Here is a 22,141-nt window from a genome sequence, read left to right as displayed (position 1 = left end):
TGGTTTTGCTTTGTTGTTGAGAACTTATCAAAGGTGGTGTTGTTGAAGCCGGTATTATGATTTGGTTTCGATTTGCAAGGCGGTTTTGTCAAAGTCTTCCTTCATACGCTTTTTTTTTGCTCCTCGTGAGTCTCACATCCAATTTGGGTGTGCAGAGTGAGGAGAGCGCCATGGCGTTTGCAGGGGTGTAAGGAGGGAGTGGAAGGGAGAGGTGCGACAGGGAGCAGAGAGAGAGAGAGATATTGTAGCAATCGGCATGGAACTTTTCCAGCAAATGACAGGGAGCAGAGAGAGAGAGAGAGATATTGTAGCAATCGGCATGGAACTTTTCCAGCAAATTAGTCCCACCCATAGTTAGCAATTCGGCCGAATAATTCGCGAATTATTCGGCCGAACCGAATTTTAAAGAATTTTATCAAAAATTCGGACCGAATCCGAATTTAAAATAAAATTCTTCAAAATTCTCGACTTTTTCAAAAATGAATATAATTAGCGAATAATTCGGACCGAATCCGAATTAAACCGAATTATTCGGTCATTTAAACATTATTTAAAAAAAAAAACCAAAAATAAAAAATAAAAAATTAAAAAAAAAATTTTTTTTAAAAAAAAAAACCCCAATAAGATTTTTTGACCGCTTTTTTGACCGAATCCTTAAATTAATTGTCCGAATTATTCCGAATAATTCTCCGTCCGAATAATTCCCGAATCCGAATTTGCTAACTATGGTCCCACCTATTTAGTAGGATTTTGCAAGAGGGTAGAGTGGGAGAAATAGAAGGCCACGTGTGCCGACAAGAATTGTGAGCTTGTCTACCAAAATTCACATCCCAATAAACCAAACCCTGTAACAACCTATTGGGGTGGAAGAGTTCAAGAATCCCACCCCAACAAAACCCCTCTAAGCAATTAGGGCCTAAATATTTGTGACAAATCCAACTCTCCATACATCTAAACAGAAATATTTTATGAGTGTATTACAATGCATTTGGTGTATTTTTGGTATTTTTTTTTACAAGTAAGAATATAGGGGTGGAGAGGATAAGATCACACAAAATGTAGATTTAAACACATTAATTCTACCTAGCTGTAAAAATTTCCATCTTTTGTCAATTTTGAGGACCAATAGAGATACAAGCATACTTATTAAAACCAAAAATGACTTATATATATGAAAGGTATTCTATCTTTCTTCAATAATAGGCAAAGCAAGAGAAACAACAACTGCAATTGGGACCACTCTTTCCTATCTCATGGTTAGTACTGAAATATGTCAATGGAGAAGCCATTAAGCTTTTTTCTTTTTCTGATTGTAGTCAAGAAGAACTAATTTTATTTTCATATATATTATCTTGTTCTTTTTTATATGTGATTTCTCTCTCTCTTTCTCTCTCTCTCTATAGGATAAAATTGTGGGTGAATCTTCTGTGATCAGCAATGGCAAAGGTAACAAGGGTTTGCCCCCTAGGTACCCAAAATATGATGCACTTCCATCCATGGGAATGAAAACAAATGCACTCAACAGAAATACATCTTTGAAGCTTTCCAATGATGCTATTTCGTCAGTAACGGATCATATCTCTAAAGAGGATCCAAGTGTAGAAGGTGGAGTACCAAGTGCTTTGGACTCTTCCATCAACACTCAGCCTATATTTTACCAATACAAACGCACTCGTGAGATTGACCCTAAGATGGATCCAAGAATGAAAAAAAGGTCGATCCTCCTTCTATAAACTCAAAGTCTTGTAAACAAGATTTTGTTCTAGATCTTATATTGAAAATTGGGATTTATAATTTATGATCCAATCTAAGAATGATGCATTTGCTTTGATCTTCTTTTCTCCTTTAGGATACTTGCAAATCGAATATATGGACAAAAATTTAGGCAACGGAAAGTCGAATACATTGCTGAACTTGAGCGAAAAGTGAAAGATTTAAAGGTATCTAGAAACTATTTATTTCATGGGAGAGAGAACACTACCTAATCTCGCCAATGGGAGCATGTACCCTTACATCCGACAAAAGGGGGGGTGATGATAATTTTGCCACCCCTATGTCTAAGTGTACGAGCACATGACCAAGCCCTTACATCCGACAGAAGGGGGTGTGATGATAATTTTGTCACCCCTATGTTTGAGTGTAGGAGCACATGACCAAGTAACATTCTCTCTTTCTCTCTCTTAAAATGTGATCCTAATTATATGTTCAATTTTTTTTATCCTCATCTCTTTTATAGGGAGTTGTGTCCATGATTATCTCCCAAATCTCTCAAAGTCATCAGGAGTTGAGTAAACTAGTTATTGAAAATAACAAATTGAAGCAAGAAATTGATATTCTCGCAAGGGAGAAACAACTCAAAGAAGGTAAAAGTGTTTCTGCTAAAAAAAATTTATACATTACATAAATTACATCATTTCAAACAACTGATCTAAATAATTTCTTCCTGGAAGCTCAAACCAAGATGATGGCTGAAGAAATTGCTTGGCTGATGTTCCTCCTTGAGTGGTAACAGAAAGTACTACTACAACTACAACCATCAATGTCATTGCAAGCATTGCTTCAACAACCATCAATGATTGGATTTCACCTTGGGATCAAACAGTTCTTTCAACTCTATGAAGTTCAATTCCTTCAACATACTTCTTTTTTTCTTTTCTTTTTTTTTTTCTTTTTTTTTTTTTTAATTATTATTCAGTTGCTATTGCCTAGGAATCATTCCCTTCATGTCCTTTAAATGTGCTTTGCTTTGGTGTGTTATTGTTCAAGACATTTAGATTAAATAATTGAAAAGTCTGTCTTACTTTATTGTTAATTATTGTTCTTGCTGTTGTTGTTATTGTCATTTTGTTATTATTTTTTTTCTATTTTAAAAAAATTATATTTTTATAGTAAAAATAATATTTCATTTCCATAAACGGGACATTTTCATTTTAAATTTATTGCAATCCAAAATGCTAAAAAATTATAGCTTCCATAGAAATTTGTTCATAATTGTTTAATTGATTTCTGGTTTCTGAAAAAATTTAAATTAAGAATAGTGGTTTTCTTATTTGAATTATTGAGTAATAGAAACAAGATTCTAAATGGCACTAGTACAATAGATATTTGGGGATAGTAGAATAATTTGGTCACCAAAATAAGTGTCAAATAACTATATAACATATTGGGTGATGGTATATTGTGTCATTTACTATCATTTTAAATCATTTTTGGTGATGGAAATAGATACCATCACCAAGAATTGAATCTTTCAATAACAATATAACATATTAGATATATGAAATTACCATTGGCAAAAATAATGGCTAATTTCTTTTATCGTAGTATAAGCCAAATTTCTTTTTGTTGTTTCATTATCATTTTAATAATGGCTAATGACAGACAAAGTATTTCTGTTTGATAATTGAATTTCAAAGAAAAATACATATGGTGTCCAAGAGTTTTAATCATTAGGATTGTGTCTATGAATATAATAGTCTCTTTTATATATATATATATATATATATATATAAGAGACAGTTATAATCATCTTACATCTCTTTTTTGAATATATTATGATTACAGTTATAATCATATCCAAAAATATTTCTTATCTAATTTAAGAGAAGTCTAATTCTACTCCTTTGTTTCATATTTCATGTCAAACACTTTATAATTTCAATTAGAAATTTCATAAATTATACAATATATGAGAGGGAATAAATATTTGAACATTCCAATATGTTAATGTTAAAAATAATTAATTAAAAAAATAAATAAAACGTTATAATTAGTTGTAAGACTAACGAAGGATGCAAATCTGGAACCAAACACAAGAGGACCAGGCCACCAAAGGATGAGGGCACTAAATGTTGTCCCAAGAAAACTTAGTTGAGAAAAAACCAAATGAATATTGGCTTGGAGTTGCTTATCTTTGTTTGTGCTTGTAAACCCTATTATCACCTTGAGGTCTTCTAGTGGTGATAGAGTTACACTTTTGGGTTAAAAGAATCTCCAAGAGACTCAAAGTTGTGATTTTCATTTTTTCTTTTTTCTTTTTTTTTTCTCAAAAGAAGAGGTAATCATTCTCCTCTCAATGACAATCCTAATAGGAGGAGAGGACCCAATCAAGAAAAAAAAAATCTCAGACCTCAAATTAGTAGCAACAAAACTCAAATGAAGCCCCCCTGGCCTTATTGGTGCATCCACAGGCCTGGAGACCCCATTTATGAACCAAATAGCAATTCCTAGCTGATCCCTCTTGAGACCCTTGTTATAAAATTCTCCTTATGTTTAGCTTAGTGCAATTTCACTTGGATCATCATCTAAAGGCCTCCATACCATGTAAGGTATAAAGAGTGCATACATGCTGAGTCCTGTAAGTATCCTCAACAGCAGTAGGGTCTGAAATCCCCTTAACCAACGGATCGGAGAGGCCCAGATGCTTAACCTTAGTCCAAGACCGGCCACCCCATGAAGCTCACAAACTAAACCAGAACCAGAGCCTCCCTCAGCCCCAGTAGGAGACCTAAACTTAGAGCCGGGAAGTTAAAACACAACCGAACTGAAGAGGCCTCCCTCTGTGTTTTTGACAACAAATTCCAAGATTGTTTATTGCTTTGAATGGAACTACGAAGTGGATACAGCTAGAGATAACTTTGCCAGCCGAGGTTGGAGTAATGAACTAGTTGGAAATTTTCATCAACTTTCACATTTCATTTATGCAATGATTGGCAGGGCCCACCCCTTTTCTGTAAATCCAGCTCTAACTTCCTTATTTTTTTATCAGTAACTCTTTTTTAGGGCATGACCAAAACTTTCTTAGTTGTTTTGTGAAAAAAAGAAAAAAAAAAGTTAAAATAAATAAGAAAGATAACCCATAACTGTGGTAAACTAAATATTAAAATATCACCTTAATTAGAAAAGAATAATTTTTTAACTAAAGTATGAATTGACAATAATAGTATATTTTTTCTTAAACCAATTTTACAACTTTATTACTCACAAAAAAAGGAAGTAGTTGAGCTGTAGCTAACATACTAATTTCATTATCATTTAGATCCTTAACCTTCATGTAACATATGTGTAATATGATATTGTAAAAAAAGGAATTGTAATCTGCATTATAGTGTTTAAAAACATTATCATTCTATGGTATACATACATATTGCGCAGTTTCTAATTTTTATTTACATGTTTTTATTTGTTGTGTTAGTATTATCCGAGTTTTCAAATTAAATAATTAGGTTTTGGTCAATAAGTGGGTGAAATCAGCTTAGTGGTAAAATTAATCCATTGTGATATAGTGGCCGTTGGTTCAAATTGAAAAACAATCTCTCTACAAATTGTGGTTACATTATGACTCTTTAAGGTCAATGAGTACTAAAAGTGATAATAAATTAAAGGGGAAGGGTTCCCTTTTAAGGTTCCCTAAAAGGCAGCATGGCCCCTACACCAGTGTCACAATGGGAGCACTAGTAGAAGTATCAACATGAGCGAGATTTTCGTCTTTCAGAAAGGGTAGAATGGTCATTTTTCCCTCACTGTATTGGGTGTAGGGGTCACCTGTCTTTCTTTTTTTTCTTTTTTTCCTAATTTAAATTTAAATCTTTCTTGATTAGAAAATTTTTAAATTAAATTTCTTTCCCTTTATACCTTCTAAGCTCCCTTCAGTTTTTTTTTTTTTTTTTTTTTTTGGTAAAAACTCCCTTCTGTCACATACTAAAAATAGAGGCTGTTAGGCAAGTGGATTTTGAGGCTTTGACACCATTGGTTTTAATAAGGCAACTATTTGCCTGGTGTTCTAGTTGTTGTTATCTCCACATGTACTTAGAACTACCATAAACGAAAGATATATATCAAAACTTGGTTTTCAATTTTTGCAGATTGAAGGGAAAAAATAAATAAATATGATTTATTCATTTAGATATGTTATAAACATTTAATTTGAAAATTTTGAATTTAATGGATAGAAATGGTGGGTCCAATTTCCCTTTCTATAAGAGCATACCAATTGTGTAACTTTTTATTGATTTATTAAATTGGTATTAAGAAAATGTGGAATGTCAAAATGCACCATGTTCTAATAGGATAAATAAAAATTATGAAAAAGAAGCCGGATCTTTTTTTTCGGTAGAAAGGAAATTCATTCAGCAGAAGATCATGTACAGCCTAGATTTTTTGAACAAGAAATTCATGGAGTTAAGGAGTGGAATGTGGCCATTTGTCTTACACGAAATCGACAGGGCCCCCTTTGTCATGCTTTCAACAATAATATTGCTTGTCCTAGAAATACAAGAAAAAACAATCGACCAAGAAGTAGAAAATACACAAAAAATGTCTCATAAATAGAGGGGACGTTTGAGGAGAGAGAAAATATATGGGGCCATTTTTATGTATCTTGGTTTACATATTGTTTCGTACTTCCGTCATACAAAACTTTTATACTACTTTTATTAGAAGAGGGTTTCCTAAAAGGCAGAGTGGCCCCTGCACAATGGGAACAACACACGGAAGCATCAATAGTGATGGAGTTTCCGTCTTTTCATGGGTGGGGTGATCATTTCCCCTTTTTGTGTCTCGGTGTAGAAGTCACACTGTCTTTTAGGTTTCATTTTTTCATTTTCTTTTTTTACAAAAAAAAAAAAAAGAAAAAAAAGGATGTTGAATTCGGTGAGGTACACATGGCAGCCTACCAACATATAAGGAGGGATCTTAAAAAATAATAATAATAATAAAATAAAATAAAAAAATACAAGGAGCTGATTCTCCTGGTAAAATGTAACTGTCAAGGATACAAGGAATACTTATGGTAAGTGGAGATAAATGGAGATGTTTGAAGGTATCTTGTTGTCCAACTTTCCATCCATTTGTTGTCTTCCAAATGTTAGAACCAATAAAAGTCCAAGTTTGAATTTTTTAGACCAATTGACTCTCAACTTCTGAGTTGTAACGCATGGATTTTTCCAGCTTATATAAATTTTCATTTTCCTCAATAACAATATCAAATGCAAGCAAAGCTACAACTCACAAGGATAGGAGTTTGCCCTTCATTTCTTGTTTGTCCACATGGTTAGTATTACTGATGTCAATGGGACGCCATTGATTTCTTCTTCTCCTTCTTCTTCTTTTCTTATCGAAGAAGAATCTTACACATTTGTCTCTTCCAGATCTTGCAGTAGCAGGAGCCTCGTGCACTGGGTTGCTCTTTTTTTTTTTTTTTTAAGAAATATCTTATATTTTTATTTTTTATTATTATTATTATTATTCTTTTTTAAATCAGAATCTTGTTCTTCTACAGGTGAAGATGGCTGAGACTAATAATATGGTGACCAAGGCATTGCCACCTAGGTACCCAAAAAAGGCTGGATCTTCGACCAAGATTCAAAACCCTAAAATCAAGCGGCCAACAGAAATGAACTTGGAGACTGGTATGGCTATGTCACATCTTCATGTAAAAAAAGATTTTTTTTTTTTTTTCTTTTTTCACATCTGGGGACCAACAGATTCTTTGGCTTTGTTATAGGAGCTCGCGGAACAGAAGTAGTAGAATGGAAGGGCAAAACAAATCTGAAGCTCTCCATAACTGTAGCTCCATCCTTAGTGAATGATAAGTCTAAAGGGAAAGGGAAAGGGAAAAGGAAAGGAGTTGCAACTGGCTTGGATCCTTCCCGAAAAACTGATCCCAATGTTCTCAGATACAGATGGAACAATGAAACTGACCTCGAGATTAATCCAAGGAAGAAAAGAAGGTAGATCATCAACTTTTCCTTAGCTTAATCATTTCTGTCTGCCCATCGTTGTTTTAAAATAAATTAAGACTGCATATGTAATGACCCTCTTCTTCGTATATAGTGACGAGAAGCTTATGCACTACTTTTATCTTTTTGTAATATTATAAAATAAATTAGAGAGTGGATTTCGATGCAACGGTAAAATTATTCCATTTCAACCTAGTGATTACGGATTTGAATCAGGAAATGGTCTCTCCTTAAAGTGGGGTAAGGTTGTCAAGGTTATGACCCTCCCTAGACCTTGTCACTTTTCCATTTTTTTTTTTTTTTTTTTTTTTTGACAGTAAATTTACCGAGTTACAGGATCCTTGCAAATCGACTATATGCAAAGAAAATGAGACAACAAAAGTTGGTTTACCTCAGTACACTTGAGCAAAAAGCTAATGCTTTACAAGTAACCTACAATTCTTTATTTCATATTTACTCTAATTACCTTAAAAATGGCTAGATTTTTTTTTTCTTTTAATATTATTTTGTCACCTCTATTCTGTAGGCAGAAGTGACTCAGATAACTCCGGTGATCTCTTATCACAAACGTACAAACCTTAGACTCACTGCTGAAAACAACACCATGAGACAGAGAATAGACACTCTTACAAGTGAAAAACTTGTCAATGAAGGTAACAATGTCCAACCAATTAGTCTCTCTCTCTCTCTCTCTCTCTCTCTCTCTCTCTCTCTCTCTCTCTCTCTCTCTATTATTATAACATAACCCTAGAAAACTGAGATAAATAATGACTTTGTTTTGGTAGATGAAACTGTGAAGCTGAAGAAAGAAAGAGATAGGCTGCTGGAGCTCCTTGATCAGCAACAACAGAAAGAACTCCAACAACCCATACAGGAACCAGTAGATCTAGAGCTAAGACTATGATTGTCATTGCATGCACCATGACAACAACAACCAAAAAATAACAAAAATGGTAGAATTTTCCCTTGGACAAAGAGAAAATTAACCTTAATTCCTTCAGAATAAATTACATAATCTGATGATTAGATTACTTTGGTCATTAAGTACTATATAATTTTGGTCTTTCAAACCACCTGTTTAGTGGTGGAGTTCAGTTGTATTCTTCTTTTTCGATCCTTAATATGTTGCTACCTTATTGAACTATCATTTTTATCATTTAGATTAAAGACAAAATGCATTCTATACTTTTATATCAAATATAAAATAAAGGCCATCTTAAAGAAATCTGGCTAGCCAGAACCTCTATTTGGCCAGGAAATGGGGTATTCAAGTTCAATGGATCCTTCTAGTTGAAGGCTTTCATGTGGGGAATGCTGGTTTTATTTTTGTTCAGATTTTTTGTGTACTGCCTTCTCTCTGAGCAGTTTTGTTGGCCGCCTTAGCACCTGCTTCTTGTACATTTCCTCTCCCTTCTTTTCCATTCGAATATAATTGATAATATGTTAGAAGTAAGGTACCCGATGTTGAGAATCACAAGATTGATATTGTTGAGATGCATTCCTGATTGAAACATTGGGCCCTCATTTCATGTAATGCAAAGGAAAGCAGTGGCCGTTCACGTTCACTCAAAAAAGTTAGAGACGCAACGAAAACGTGGAATTGAAAGCCAATGCGAAGCCAAGACTTAACACCTTATGCCTGACGAACGATAGCACAAGATAAACTATAGGGCACTGATTGTTGAAGCCAACGCATCAAACAGGTTAAGTCGTATCAGAAATATAAACCCTCCTTAAGGTCTGAAATGCCCCAAACCCTCCCTAAGGTCTGAAATGCCCCATACTATAGTACAATTGGGGCTTCCTGCGTTTTACCTCCAATATAAAACAACCACTGACCTCTATTTGATTGTACACAGACTCTGATTATTTGGGAAAGCAAGGCTAAGCCCAATAGTTTAGAAAAAACAAAAACCAAAGAATAATGGAGAAAAAAAAAAACTCTTTTGAAGTAGGGATTGTCTTACTTTATTTAGGAGAAGAAGGGACACCTCCAATTAGAGGTGTCAATCGGTCAAGTAGGGCCAATCTCGGTCTAGCCTGGCGGGCCTATGTCCTCAGACCATGACCTACCTATTTAAGGAATGAGTCAGTCTCGATCGGTGTCGTGTCGGGCTCGATCGGGTTCTAGGGCTTTAATCGGGCTTCTCCTAATAAGGCTAATTGGGCTATAATCGGGCCTTAAACGGGGTATTGTACCAATAAAGCCTTACACAGGCGTTAAACGGTCTTTACTTTATTTTGTTAAATTATCGATAATTTTGAAAATATATTACACTTAATTACAGTCAATAACTGATAAAAATATCAATATATACCCTATTCTATCCCAAAAAAATCAAAATACATATACAAATGGTCGTGCCAAATGTGTCCGTCCGAGTCGGGCTTGTAAACTGGCCGGGCCTGTCGGGAGGTATATCAGGCTTACCCCTTGCACTGTGTACTACCTATTTATAAACGGGTCAGGCTTAGGCTCGACATGTTTATTAATCGGGCTGGTCCATGTCATAAACGTGTCAAGCTCAATCGGGCCTACCGGTGTGGGCTTAGAATTGACACCCCTACCTCCAATGGGTGCTCCTAAAAGCCATGTTTCTTCCATAACACATGTTGTTGACCATTCAGACATGCTTTCTAATAGTCACACATATTGGTCACTTAGGGGTCCATTACGAAGAGACAAACCTCTTCAACACACACATTGATAAAACAAAATAATATTTTGAATCTTTAACTTTAAAACTATAAAAATATTCCAACATAATAACTATAAAAATTAAACCGCCTCTATGGCCTTTAACGACTTTTTTTTCTTTTTCTTCTTTTTTATCTTTTCACCAACCTAAGTCCTCTTCTAAATGTGTTGTAGCAAATAATTAGATGCGGTTTTAGCCACCTACCATGTTTGTGACTTATCATGATGGTAATGAGCTGCTAATCCACCTTCAGCATGCCATCATCATTTAGGGGTGACTTGTTTTAACAAAAAAAAATAGATAGATTTAAAAGTAGTACAAAACTGTCACTAACAATGTACAATATGAAACAAATTATGGGTGATTTTCTTATTGTTATTTGTATTCTTTGCTTAGCAATAGTAAATGTATTATTCTTAGAGGTGGTAATTAACCACTACAAGATAAGATAGAAGAGTCTTTCGGAGCAAGCTCTTTGGGGCGTCTCCCTAGCAGGGGAAGGAGGGTTGGTGCTTACATTCTGCGACACCGTTTGACAATGTTCCGATTCTACCATTTCTGTGTTTTCTTGTTCCCAAAAATAGAGAAACAGCCTAAAAACCGTTTGATAAAGCTGTTCCGTTTCACCCGTTTTTAGAAACATAAATCAAAATTTATGCCTATTTACAATTCTAGAAACGACTTTGACGAAACAAGTTGGACTTGTTTCGTCATTTCTAGAAACAAATTTAAAAGAAAAAAAAAAAAGACCAATAAACCTCTCAACTATTTAAACCTAAAAAGAGACAACTGAACCTCTCTCCCTTTTGAGCATTCAATGATACTATTGGGTTTTTTAGTAGTATTATGTTTGCAAAATGAGAAACAGGTTTATCAAACAAAAAAAATATCCATTTTTATTTCCAAAAACATGAAAAGCCATCTCTGTTGTTTCTAGACACAGAAACAGCAGAAACTTTATCAAACAGTGCATGTGTCTCTTACTTTGGTGGGAGACATTGAGCTGAATGGAGGACAAGGACCCATGTAAGTAGGATTTTTTTGAGTTATTGTTGTGTTCCTTTCCTTTTACTTTCACTATTCTAATTGTGTCTTTGCAAGGATCCATGTAGCTGCCCGTTAGTTGTTAGGGTGGCTATATGTCCATTTTATTCCACGGAGACGTGCACTAGTTGGGAAGTTCAGTGGTAGCAGGCCCCATTCCTAACGGTGAATGGCTTATGAGTGAAACAATGGAAGGTGCATGAAGTATTGGAGTTCTTTCTATTGGATAATAGCCTCTTCATCTATAGATTCAAAGAACGACAAGAGACCTCCCATTTTTTTATGGTCCTTTCGCAGTTTATATCTACCCAATCATTTCTAGGCAATGGGAGAATAATGTGTAGCTTTAGAAGGTCCATCTTTCATCCTTTCCTATGATTTCACTGCATGGACTACCATTTCACCTGTGGAGTGAAGAAGGTTTAAGTATGTTGGAAATAAAATGAGAATATAGTACTTATTTCACCCGCTTAACTCTTGAATGAAGTAACCACGCATGGTAATCAAGAGAGCTTGAAACACAAATTTTCAAACAGTTGGTAGGGTTGAATCATTTCATCAGTCATTCTCCTTAAGATTGTAATTGCTCCCTATGGTGTAATATGAATTCTTACGGATTGATCTCCAAGATGTAACAGCCTCTTAGTCTTTCCAATAGTTGTTGCATTCATGTGCCACCTCAGGACACACTCAAGTTGTGCTCAAACAATCAAAAGCATGGAACAAATAGAACTCTCAAAACAACAAGAAATTGGACAAAACCAAAGTGAGAAAGTAAAAGGGTATGAGAGAGGTAGCAGAACACTTAAAATTATATTCTAAATATTCTAGGATGTCCTCTATTTATAAAGGAGATATGCCCCCTTGGAAACACATCCAAAGGATCCAAAAGAAATGTCAATCAAAGAAAGAAGACACAAAACACTAGTTGTGACCTATGTCCGCCAAAGCATTTTGAATGATTGGCAATACATGATCACTGAAAAAACAATTGTAGCATGATTGTGTGATCATTCTAGTGGAAAATCCAAGTGTAGAGTTATAGGACAGCTATGCCCACTCCCTTACTTGCATTGGGCTAAGCTGTCAACTTAAAATAATCGAAACCATCAGATTATAATCTCCTAACATTAGCTTTGTTTAAAAGCTAATACCAAAATCCCTACATATACAAGAGAACATAACGTTATACTTTGTAAAGGAAGACAGAGTCTCTTTCATCTTCAAGTTTGAGCTATGATCATTGGAGAATGAGCAATCAGCAGGTATCATCACCAAATCTTGCATTCCTTTAGAGAAACTCACTATCAGTGAATTCCAAATAACCTTCACGTGGTTCGTACAGAACACCAAAGTCATGTTCTGTTGAGAGTTTCAGAATTCAACTTCAAAGAACAGATTACATGGTTATAACTTGGAAAGTCATCTGGTCAACCAGTTTTTTATTCCCCTACATATATGAGAGCCTTTCATCTATGGTCACCGACCCTTAATAAACCCAGATAATCTTGAGCTGCGATCGATCACCTTCATGAAAGCAGTTAAGTCATCGACCCCTGATAAACCCAGATAATCTTGTCCTTGATAAACCCAGATAATCATGGGCTGCGATCACCTACTGGCTGATCATATAGAATTTTTTTTTTTTTTGGCTAATGACGGGTATTCAGGCCTTTGGCCTAACTAGTTCCGTGAGTCCATATTGACCCTAAAATTGTATGGACTGTATCATACCACAATTGAACAAGAACCATTCAACTTTCACTGAAAGCAGTGAGAACACTAAACACCCCTGAGTGGCCCCAAGAAGGTAAGAAGAGTCAAACTCAGAACCACATGCTTCTTGAAGCAAAGATCAGTTGCCGACTCGGCTACCCCCTTGGGAAACTGCAAGAAAGTGATGCAAAGAAAGAAGCACCCAGTACACAAGTCCATGTAATCAAGGAACTTAAAGGATGAGGCAAATTGGGTTAAATGAAGCTTCAAATCAAAACAGATTCTTCTTCTTCTCAAGTGATGGGATCAGTGCCAGGATGGTCAAGACTGGACTGGGTCTATTACTCAGTTCTATGGGACATTTCCAACTGCCTATCGGGCTTTGATCTTAGTGATATTATACATGTACTACCAGGGCCATGATGTGTTGCCATTTGCCAATGGAGATCTATCTATTGGACCTTGTTACATTTTCTGAAGGGAAAGCTGGGCACCAAGGTGACAATCTTGTAGTAGTTGTACACTTCTCTTTTTGGATGAATGAAACTAAATTGCTCACAACAAAAAGAGTTAGATAACCCAGGTGTACCTAAACAACTTCCACAACTGATTATGATCTAAACATATCTAGGCAAGAATGCTGGAATCCAGATTGGAAGATAAGATTTTAAAATCATAGTAAATGTAAATATACTAAACTCTGATTCTGAAACCTGGATTGACAATCTGAAGCAAATGAGAGCCACCTCAGAGCATGGCTGGTGAAAACAATCCTATGATGCAGCTTGCTTCAAAGTCCTAGCAAAATGTCTCAAGCCTCAAGATAAGCAAAACTAAAAGCAGCTTCCTTCAATACAAGTAATTGAGAGTTCTTAATGGAAATCAGTTAATGTGGATTAGAGAATGCAATACTTTATCTGCTAAAGATGATATCCAAAACAGAACATACAGACCACAGCCAAGAATATTGACATCCCTAAGAATATGTATGAAGGTCACACTGAAAACTAATTTGTACAAAACAGTCCCATGAGTCGACATATACAAAATCAACCCACTGCATGATTAATTTGATGACACCCTAACATTCAATGGACACAATCTTCTCCCAATGTCGACCATGCGGGCACCAGAAAGCAGTTCATGAGAGCACCTCATATTGTAAAGTTGGCAGAAAGTGAAAGTAATGGCAGTAATTCTATTTGTTCATCCACCCCATCAAGAATTTAAGGGTTAAAACAATCAAGAGCAGGGAAAATTTTAACCAAAAATTAAACTGACAGTGAAGCTTGTTGAAAGACAAATCAAATTATTCTCAGTAAGATGAACAAGTCTAACTTCAGATCCCTACAATTCAATAAATCAGAACCAAAAAAAAATTGACAACTTCTGTTGGAGATTTGGAATTGAAGCAAAATTTGCACTTTGGTACCTCGCTACCTAAATAAGCAGTCCTAACCAATCAATGGGCAGCATCTTCTTCTTCACAGAACTTCGAGTATCCATTGGAGTCCATCAAGGAATCCAGTTCACCTTTGTTACTCATCTCCACCTTAATAATCCATCCATTTGCATATGGGCTTGCATTAACCTACCAAAATGTTTAATATCACAATTCATGTTTAAAAAAAAAAAAAAAAAACCTCTGTAATTAGTGCTCCAACTTTCAAATTCCTGAAAATAGAAATGTCTACAGACTATTCATATATTATGATATGTTCTCACACCAATGATGTAACCAATCATTGATGAGAAAAAAAAGGGCATGTCCAATGCATAAGGCTCCCACCACTGTGGGGTCTAAGGAGGGTCATAACATACGCAGCCTTACCCCCACTTCACGGAGAGGCTATTTCCTGACTCGAACCTGCAACCACGAGGTTACAATGGAGCAACTTTACCTTTGTTTATATTAATTGAAACGACCCAAACCCTCCCCTGGTCCCAACATCTTACACTCCTCGATCTCTGTCCAACAAATGGGAGGCCTGCATTTTCTTCCATATAGAGGCTCATATGGGGCCATGCCAGCTATGTCAAGAAACGAAAAGGTGAGAACAAGATCAAGGAAATACCCGGTGAGGTGAGCCAAGAATTGAAGTCCCACATCGCCTAGGGAGGAATATCCTGAGCTATTGATAAGGGTTGGCATCCTCTACTTGGTATGGCGTGTTTGAAAGACGTGAGAACCTTAGGACCAAAGATGACAATGTCATGCCAGAGGAGGTACTGGATCGTTATAGTGGTATCAGAGTGGATTCCCGACCCCAGTGGGGGGGGCTAGTGCATCGGGGAAACTATGTCCCATAGAGGGGGTGAGGCTGTGCCAAGAAATAAGGAGGTGAGAAAAATGTCAAGATACTACCCGATGAGGCCAAGAACTTTAGTCCCACATCGGCTAGGGTGGAAGATCTTGAGCTATTGATTGAGGATGGCCTCCTCTACAGGCCCTTGGGGCCAAAGGGGGAAATATCATGTCTGGGGAGGGTTTGGGTTGGTACATTAACAGAAAAAAAACAAAGAACTGATAGAATGGGCTATCCAATAAAAGTGGTAGTATTTGACTGAAAAATGAATTCAAGATGCTACAAAAGACAATGTTCTAAAAAACTTGCACCTCCCCCCCCCCCCAAAACTACCTTTTTCTTCTTCTTTGGTGTTGTGTCTGTGTAACTGAGAAAGAATATTTCCAGTTTCCACAAACTTTTCTCATAGAAATTCACCAAACAAGGGCCTCAAGTCATTGATTATTCTTTGGTCTCAATATATTACCACCATAGAATAAAAGAAAAACACCCACACAGAGGAAATATATCTTTGTCATTATATTTCTATATTATATAGGATACTTCCTTCTAACATTATTGATTATATTGCCACATCAACAAATCGAGCAATGGAATTCTTCAAGCCAATTATTCTAAATTTAAGTTTTGAATGGAACACCCATGAATTCTAGTGGCTCAATTAGTGACTTGGAGATTGGGTTGGGAAAACTTAACAAATGACATAAATGAGGCAGTGGATACCCCAAATCATGGGAAATGCAAGACAAAAGTGAGATACATTACCACTAGAGAGGAAAACGACAAGCTCCTAGGTATTCCATAAGTACCAGTGCCCTCAAGCAAATCATGTACATATTGAAATCTAGATATCAATCTTACATCGTGACAAGCATTCTGAAAAAAAGAGCCAAACGCTTGATTGCAGTCCAGCTAAACTATGTCCCTGCCCAGCTAAACTAAATAGTTTATACTGCTGCAAGTAAGGTCGGTACACCTATAATCCTGAAGCAGTATACTTAAAAAAAAAAAAAAAAAAAAACTAAACACAACATGAATATGATCAAGGGTCACAAATAAATTATTAAAACGAGACTTCAAAACCTAATAAACATATTGATTACTGATACCAACAAGCAGAATTTCATGGCGACTCAGTTATCAGTAAAAGTTGGGGAAGGAGGACGAATCAATGAAAAGATAATCTACTCTTTGAGGCAAAATTATACAATCTATACACAAACACGGAGTACCTACATCAGAATTCTCTGAAGGAGGCTAAACGGCAAAATAATCTACTCTTTCACAAAATTTCAAACTTGGATAATCCAGAGATAATTATACAAAACCCTTTTCAAAAAAGTTAGATCTTTACTGAAATTATCATCGATCGAACATTACAAAACACCCTTGAACAAGATCTACATGTTTTAGTCGGGTTTTCTATTTTTTTTCCAAAGTAGGTATCTACAAAAGACAAAAAGCATCATTGACTAGAAACAAAACCTCTCATTCATATATGATAACAAAACCTCCTCCAATACATATATGAAAAGGATAGATATAAAAGCGATCAAGAAAAAAATAACAAAGGTTAATTACCAGAAGCAAAGCCTCTATAAGAAACGGAGACCCTGAGATAAGAAGCAGCCCTTGAAGCCCACAACCTTGACGCCATGAGTGTCTCTGTTACTCAGCTTTCCCCTCAAACTCAAAGAGTATCACTATCAGTTCCAACTCCCTCGGTCTTAGGTTTTTAGCATCAAAACTGTTGCTAAAACCTATTAATAAAAAATAAATAATAACCTCAATTTAAACTGACTGGAGTGGCAACTGACAAGTGCCCTCCCACCAAACACAGAGTTGGCGCCTTCTTGCCCTTTTCTTATCAGACAACTTGCTCAAACTTTGGCCAATTCTACAATGAGTGCTGGGACCAGTGACCAAACCAGTGCTTCTAAAACCGAACCAGGCGTTGGATGGTTCAGGTTCAAGTGCAACCATAGTTTTAGGAATCGGTATTGAATCGGCCGAATCTACCAATTTGTATTGGTATCGGCCTCTACTGATACATATTATTAGCCGATTTCATACTGATCCACCAATTCCGATTAAGGGTAAGAAGGTAAATAAAAACCAAATTGTATTGAAAATTAGGGGCAAATCCATCCACCCAGACCAATACAAGTTGTGATAGCAAGTACCAACAAACAGGAAAATGAACACAGATCCGCACAATATACAAACAGTTAATGATGTTTACACACTGATGTGGTGTGCTACGTTCTCGGGCAAAAAAGAAGATAGTTCACTATGTAGAAGAGAGATTACACCCAAACAACGATGACAAAACTCGCTCTGAAACCTTAACTCGAAACCCCCCCTAAATTGCAATCTTACTCAACAGGACGATGGTACATTATATACTCCTTCAAGTCGCGGGTTGATCCATTGGGTCGAACTATACCACAAGGGCGTAGCACCTATGCTTCCATCCTTACAAGATCAATGATAGGCTCCAAGCTTGGGCCCCTCTGCTTCCATCACAAATCTCAAAAAAAATCTCATTCAGGTCACCACCAAATATGTCAAAGTGGGTCATTCTTCAAAACGGGTCAAGAATTCGAAATAAACTTAATACAAGTTAATTTGGATCAGTACCAAATCAATATCAGCCAAGACCGATACCATATCTAATATCGATTACTAAATCCTTTGATTGCAATCAGCAACAGGTGATTACTATTGGTGATCCAATGGTGCGAATCGGATTATCAGAGCTACAATTGACATGTTTGACCTTTAATTTTTAAGAAAAAGCAGTTTATGACAGGTTGGGTGTAAGTAAGGGTGTTAATTTGTTCGATTTTGATTCATTTCAAGTTATGAAAGGTAAAAATTAGAACCAAACCATTCATTAAACGATTCCAATGTTTTAAATCGAAATCGAAAACATTTAATAAAAATTTCTGACTAAACGATTTCCATCGGTTTTAGTTTTATTGTCAATTAACTATTATAGGTCTAATTGGGAATGAACCTATTTTAGTTGGGTTTGAACCATAACATCTAGGCTCAAATAGTAACTTAAGAAATAGAAAAAAAAAAAAGATTAAATTAATTTATATGATGTAAATCCACTAAAGAACATATATAGAATGCCAAGGTTAATTGGTTTTTTTATTAATTAACATATAAGTTCTAATCCATTTTAATGCATTTGAAATTAAACTGAATCTTTTAATAAAATATTTTACCTTTTAAAATCAAAATCAAATCGATGAATAAATAACTTATTGATTTCGATTCAAATGATTTGATTCAACTTCGTGAAATGGTTTCGGTTTGTAGTTGACACCTATAAACGTAAGCACAAATGGATGATTGAGATCGGAAATGATTCAATCACAAATATTGAAGATCAAATGAATAGACATTCAACTTATTCTTCCACTTCTAAATCATAATCATTGGTTTTGACTTTGTTCATACACCATGAAATTACTAATTAACATTTTTTTTCTTGTTTTTATAACAGTATTTATAAAACCCTTAAGAAAATTTCCCTATCTTATTAGTAGGTTTTAAATTCATTTGTTCATCAATCAAATTATTAAACTGACCTTAACTTTGTTTCATGTATAGCAATGATTTAATGTAATTCTATTTTAAAAAAAAAAAATTAAGACTTTTGACTAAGCTTCAAGAGTTGTGGGCTAGGGTTTTGAAAGTTAGATGGTATCCTAACTCCTCCCTTTTGGACCTAACTACAATGAATAGGAATGCTTCTCTAATGTGGGATAGGGTGTCCTAAATTCTTAAAAATAATAATAATAATAATAATAATAATAATAATAATAATAATAATAATAATAATAATAATAATAATAATAATAATAATAATAAAATAATCTGGCAGTTTCTAGCTATATAAATTTTTTTTTTGGACAAACAAAGAAAAAACATGCAATACACATTCAAATATCTTGCTTGTTAGATTTTATTTTGTTACCATCATTCTAATGATTTTTTTTATAATACATTTTTAATGAGATATAGAATTACTTTTTTTTTCTTGGGGGAGAGGGGGTGGAAGGTTCTCTAAGCAAACGGAGGAGGATGGAACAATAGGGATCGGCGTAGGGTGGCATGGGAGATTCCATCCTCCTCCGCTTGCTCAGAGAACATTTTCCCTTTTTTTCTATTCCAACTTATATTGTGTATGCCATTATTAAAACCTCATTTATCTCATCCCTTCCACGCAAGGAAAGTAAGTTTTGCCCTTTATCAATGGGAAAGTTGAAATAGTGTCCATAGAAGAAAGACTCCAAAAATTGTAGCTAGTTTGATCACCAAGTAGCAGTTTTATATAAGAATATGGTGAAGCGTTCTATGTCCAAGAGTATAGCCCCTGAACACAGGGGCCAGTGGGAGCGCACGTGGAAACATCAACATGGTGGGCAGAATGGTCATTTTTCCTAAAACTATGTCTGGGTGCAGCCCCCACACTCCTACACAATCCTTTTTCCTAAAACTATTTTTGGGAAGTTATTTTACGTTCGAGAGCATAGCATGCACAAACACCTCGTAAGTCTATCTTTTGTTTCCCTTAGTGTATCTCTCTCATCTTCCCGATGAAATGACATATATACTCCTATGCCATAGGAAAAGAGATAGACTTAGCCACTTCGACACATCTTCCTATCTATGTAGGCTTGCATATGATTTCCCTTATGCTATTGTACCTTGCATCTCATAAGGTCGTCAACCAAGGCTTCATGTCCATCTTTGGCTAGCCCCACAGGAGAACCAAGAACAAAGGGCTTCCCCACTCCCTCTTTTTCGGCCGACTCTTTGGTCGTAAGCTGTTGACTCTAAAAATGAGTGGTTGTCCTTCTTCAACCCTTACTACCCAACTTGATAGCAAATTTAAAAAGGGGTGGGAGGATGTAGGTGTCCGAGATGGGTGGACAACTTCTAAATAGTTGTTGCAAACCAAAAAACTAGTTTTTGAAATGGTTAGAGACCAGTGGCCTTTTGTTTTGAGGAGTTTCTCTTAGACGGACGAAGTCATTGTTGTTTGGGTTTTACTAAAACTAAACTTCCTTTATTACTAGTTCACCATGTCAAGCGGAAAGGCACCCATTTCTGAGTTTGGATCCTACTTGCCAACTTCAGAATATCAACTCGTGTGGTCAGCTTATGATTTTACTTTTATGTGATGAACTGAAAGAAGAAAGCTATAATAACTCGAGAGTTCAACGAGAAGGGCGAAAACCCTTTTATAATACAAGAAAGGCACATTCTTTTCTTAATTTGTGAATGGATTTAGTGTATGTCTCATTCTTATTCCATAGATCCATACTATATCTTCTCCATTTATTCATCACAATTCCTTTATTTGTTATATATGAAATCAGATTTTCCATGAATCTAAGCAAAGTGATCAGTCGCTCCATAATGAAGATTCAAGGAATCAGGGGAAAAAAGAGCTATCTGTATACATGAAGGAATGAAGGAATCAAAGCCACCTTGAACTATTAGGCTTTTTTTCTCAGACTCAGATCGTCCCTACAGGGGCCCCGAGCCATGGATGTGACTTTCAACCTTGAGGGAGGTGCTAGCATATGCTACACCCCCAACGAAGGACTCAATCCCTTTTTTAAGGGATAAAGAACGTTATCTAGTCATGCGGCACCCATGCTAGCCTGAGGTCAATGAAGGAGCGCACATGGTCGTCAATAGAGGTGTTTATTGTATTTCATAGGGATGGGGGAGTCATTGCTCCCCCCCCCCCCCCCCCCCGGTCTAGGTTCAGGGGTTGCATGACTAGCTAGGAAGCGTTTTTTTCCCTTTTATTATGGAAAAAGAACTTGCCAGCAACGTCCACTTACACCCTCTCATGTGGGGTAGCAAAATGAACACCTCACTCCCCCCCTATGAAAGTCTGAATCTGCGCATTGAAACCACAATTGGTTTGATCACCAGTAGTTTTTTGTATGTTTAAGTTTTGAAGTCGAGTAATTTTGAGGGTTGAGATTATTATGATTTCAGAGATGGTTCTCTAAAAAGTCAGCATGGACCCTAAACCAATATCAAGGCCAATGGGAATATATGTGAAAGCATCAATAAATGTGGAATTTCTACTTTTCATTAGGAATGGGGTGTTCATTTCACTCCCCATGTGTTTGTCCATAGGGCACGCTAGTTTTTTAGGCTCCTTTTTGCCTTTATGGTTTCTCAACTCATAATACTTCTTTTTCTTTCTTCTACCAAAATATAAAATAAAATAAAAAAACTCAAGATACTTGTATATTGGGGGGTCAACCAGTCAGGCTTAGTCAGCTTGACCACTTGGAAGCCTTGTACCGTGAACGTTTGTTTAAATAAACAAGCCTAGTTTTGGGGGGCATGATCACTGTTAGCAAAAATGTGTTTAAAATTTTGTCTTAAACACGTTCTCGTTTTTTACCACTTCCCAAAGATACTTAAAAAAATAGTAAACTTCAAGCATTCCTGTTCTAAACACATTTAAATCACGTTCCTGTTTTTATGGCGTTTTTTAAGACTTGATTTTTGAATATAATGTCTACTTAATTGACCATTTATCTCTCTCTCGAACTCTGATCGACTTGATTCTTTCACCAACTTAAAGCTA

General features: G+C 35.8%; 1 protein-coding gene across 1 annotated transcript; it reads left to right on the top strand.

Moving 5' to 3' along the window:
- Positions 1-6,993: 6,993 nt before the first annotated feature.
- On the top strand, positions 6,994-9,029 carry LOC122093220 (basic leucine zipper 2-like). Its single transcript, XM_042663503.1, has 6 exons — positions 6,994-7,050; positions 7,280-7,409; positions 7,505-7,730; positions 8,076-8,166; positions 8,266-8,392; positions 8,525-9,029. Exons 1-6 carry the CDS (start codon positions 7,048-7,050, stop codon positions 8,641-8,643), a joined length of 696 nt encoding a protein of 231 aa, XP_042519437.1. The 5' UTR covers positions 6,994-7,047; the 3' UTR covers positions 8,644-9,029.
- Positions 9,030-22,141: the final 13,112 nt, after the last annotated feature.

This window comes from Macadamia integrifolia, chromosome 11 (genome assembly GCF_013358625.1).
Source record: "Macadamia integrifolia cultivar HAES 741 chromosome 11, SCU_Mint_v3, whole genome shotgun sequence".
Classification (NCBI taxonomy): Eukaryota; Viridiplantae; Streptophyta; class Magnoliopsida; order Proteales; family Proteaceae; genus Macadamia; species Macadamia integrifolia.
This window is presented reverse-complemented; position numbering and strand designations above follow the sequence as displayed.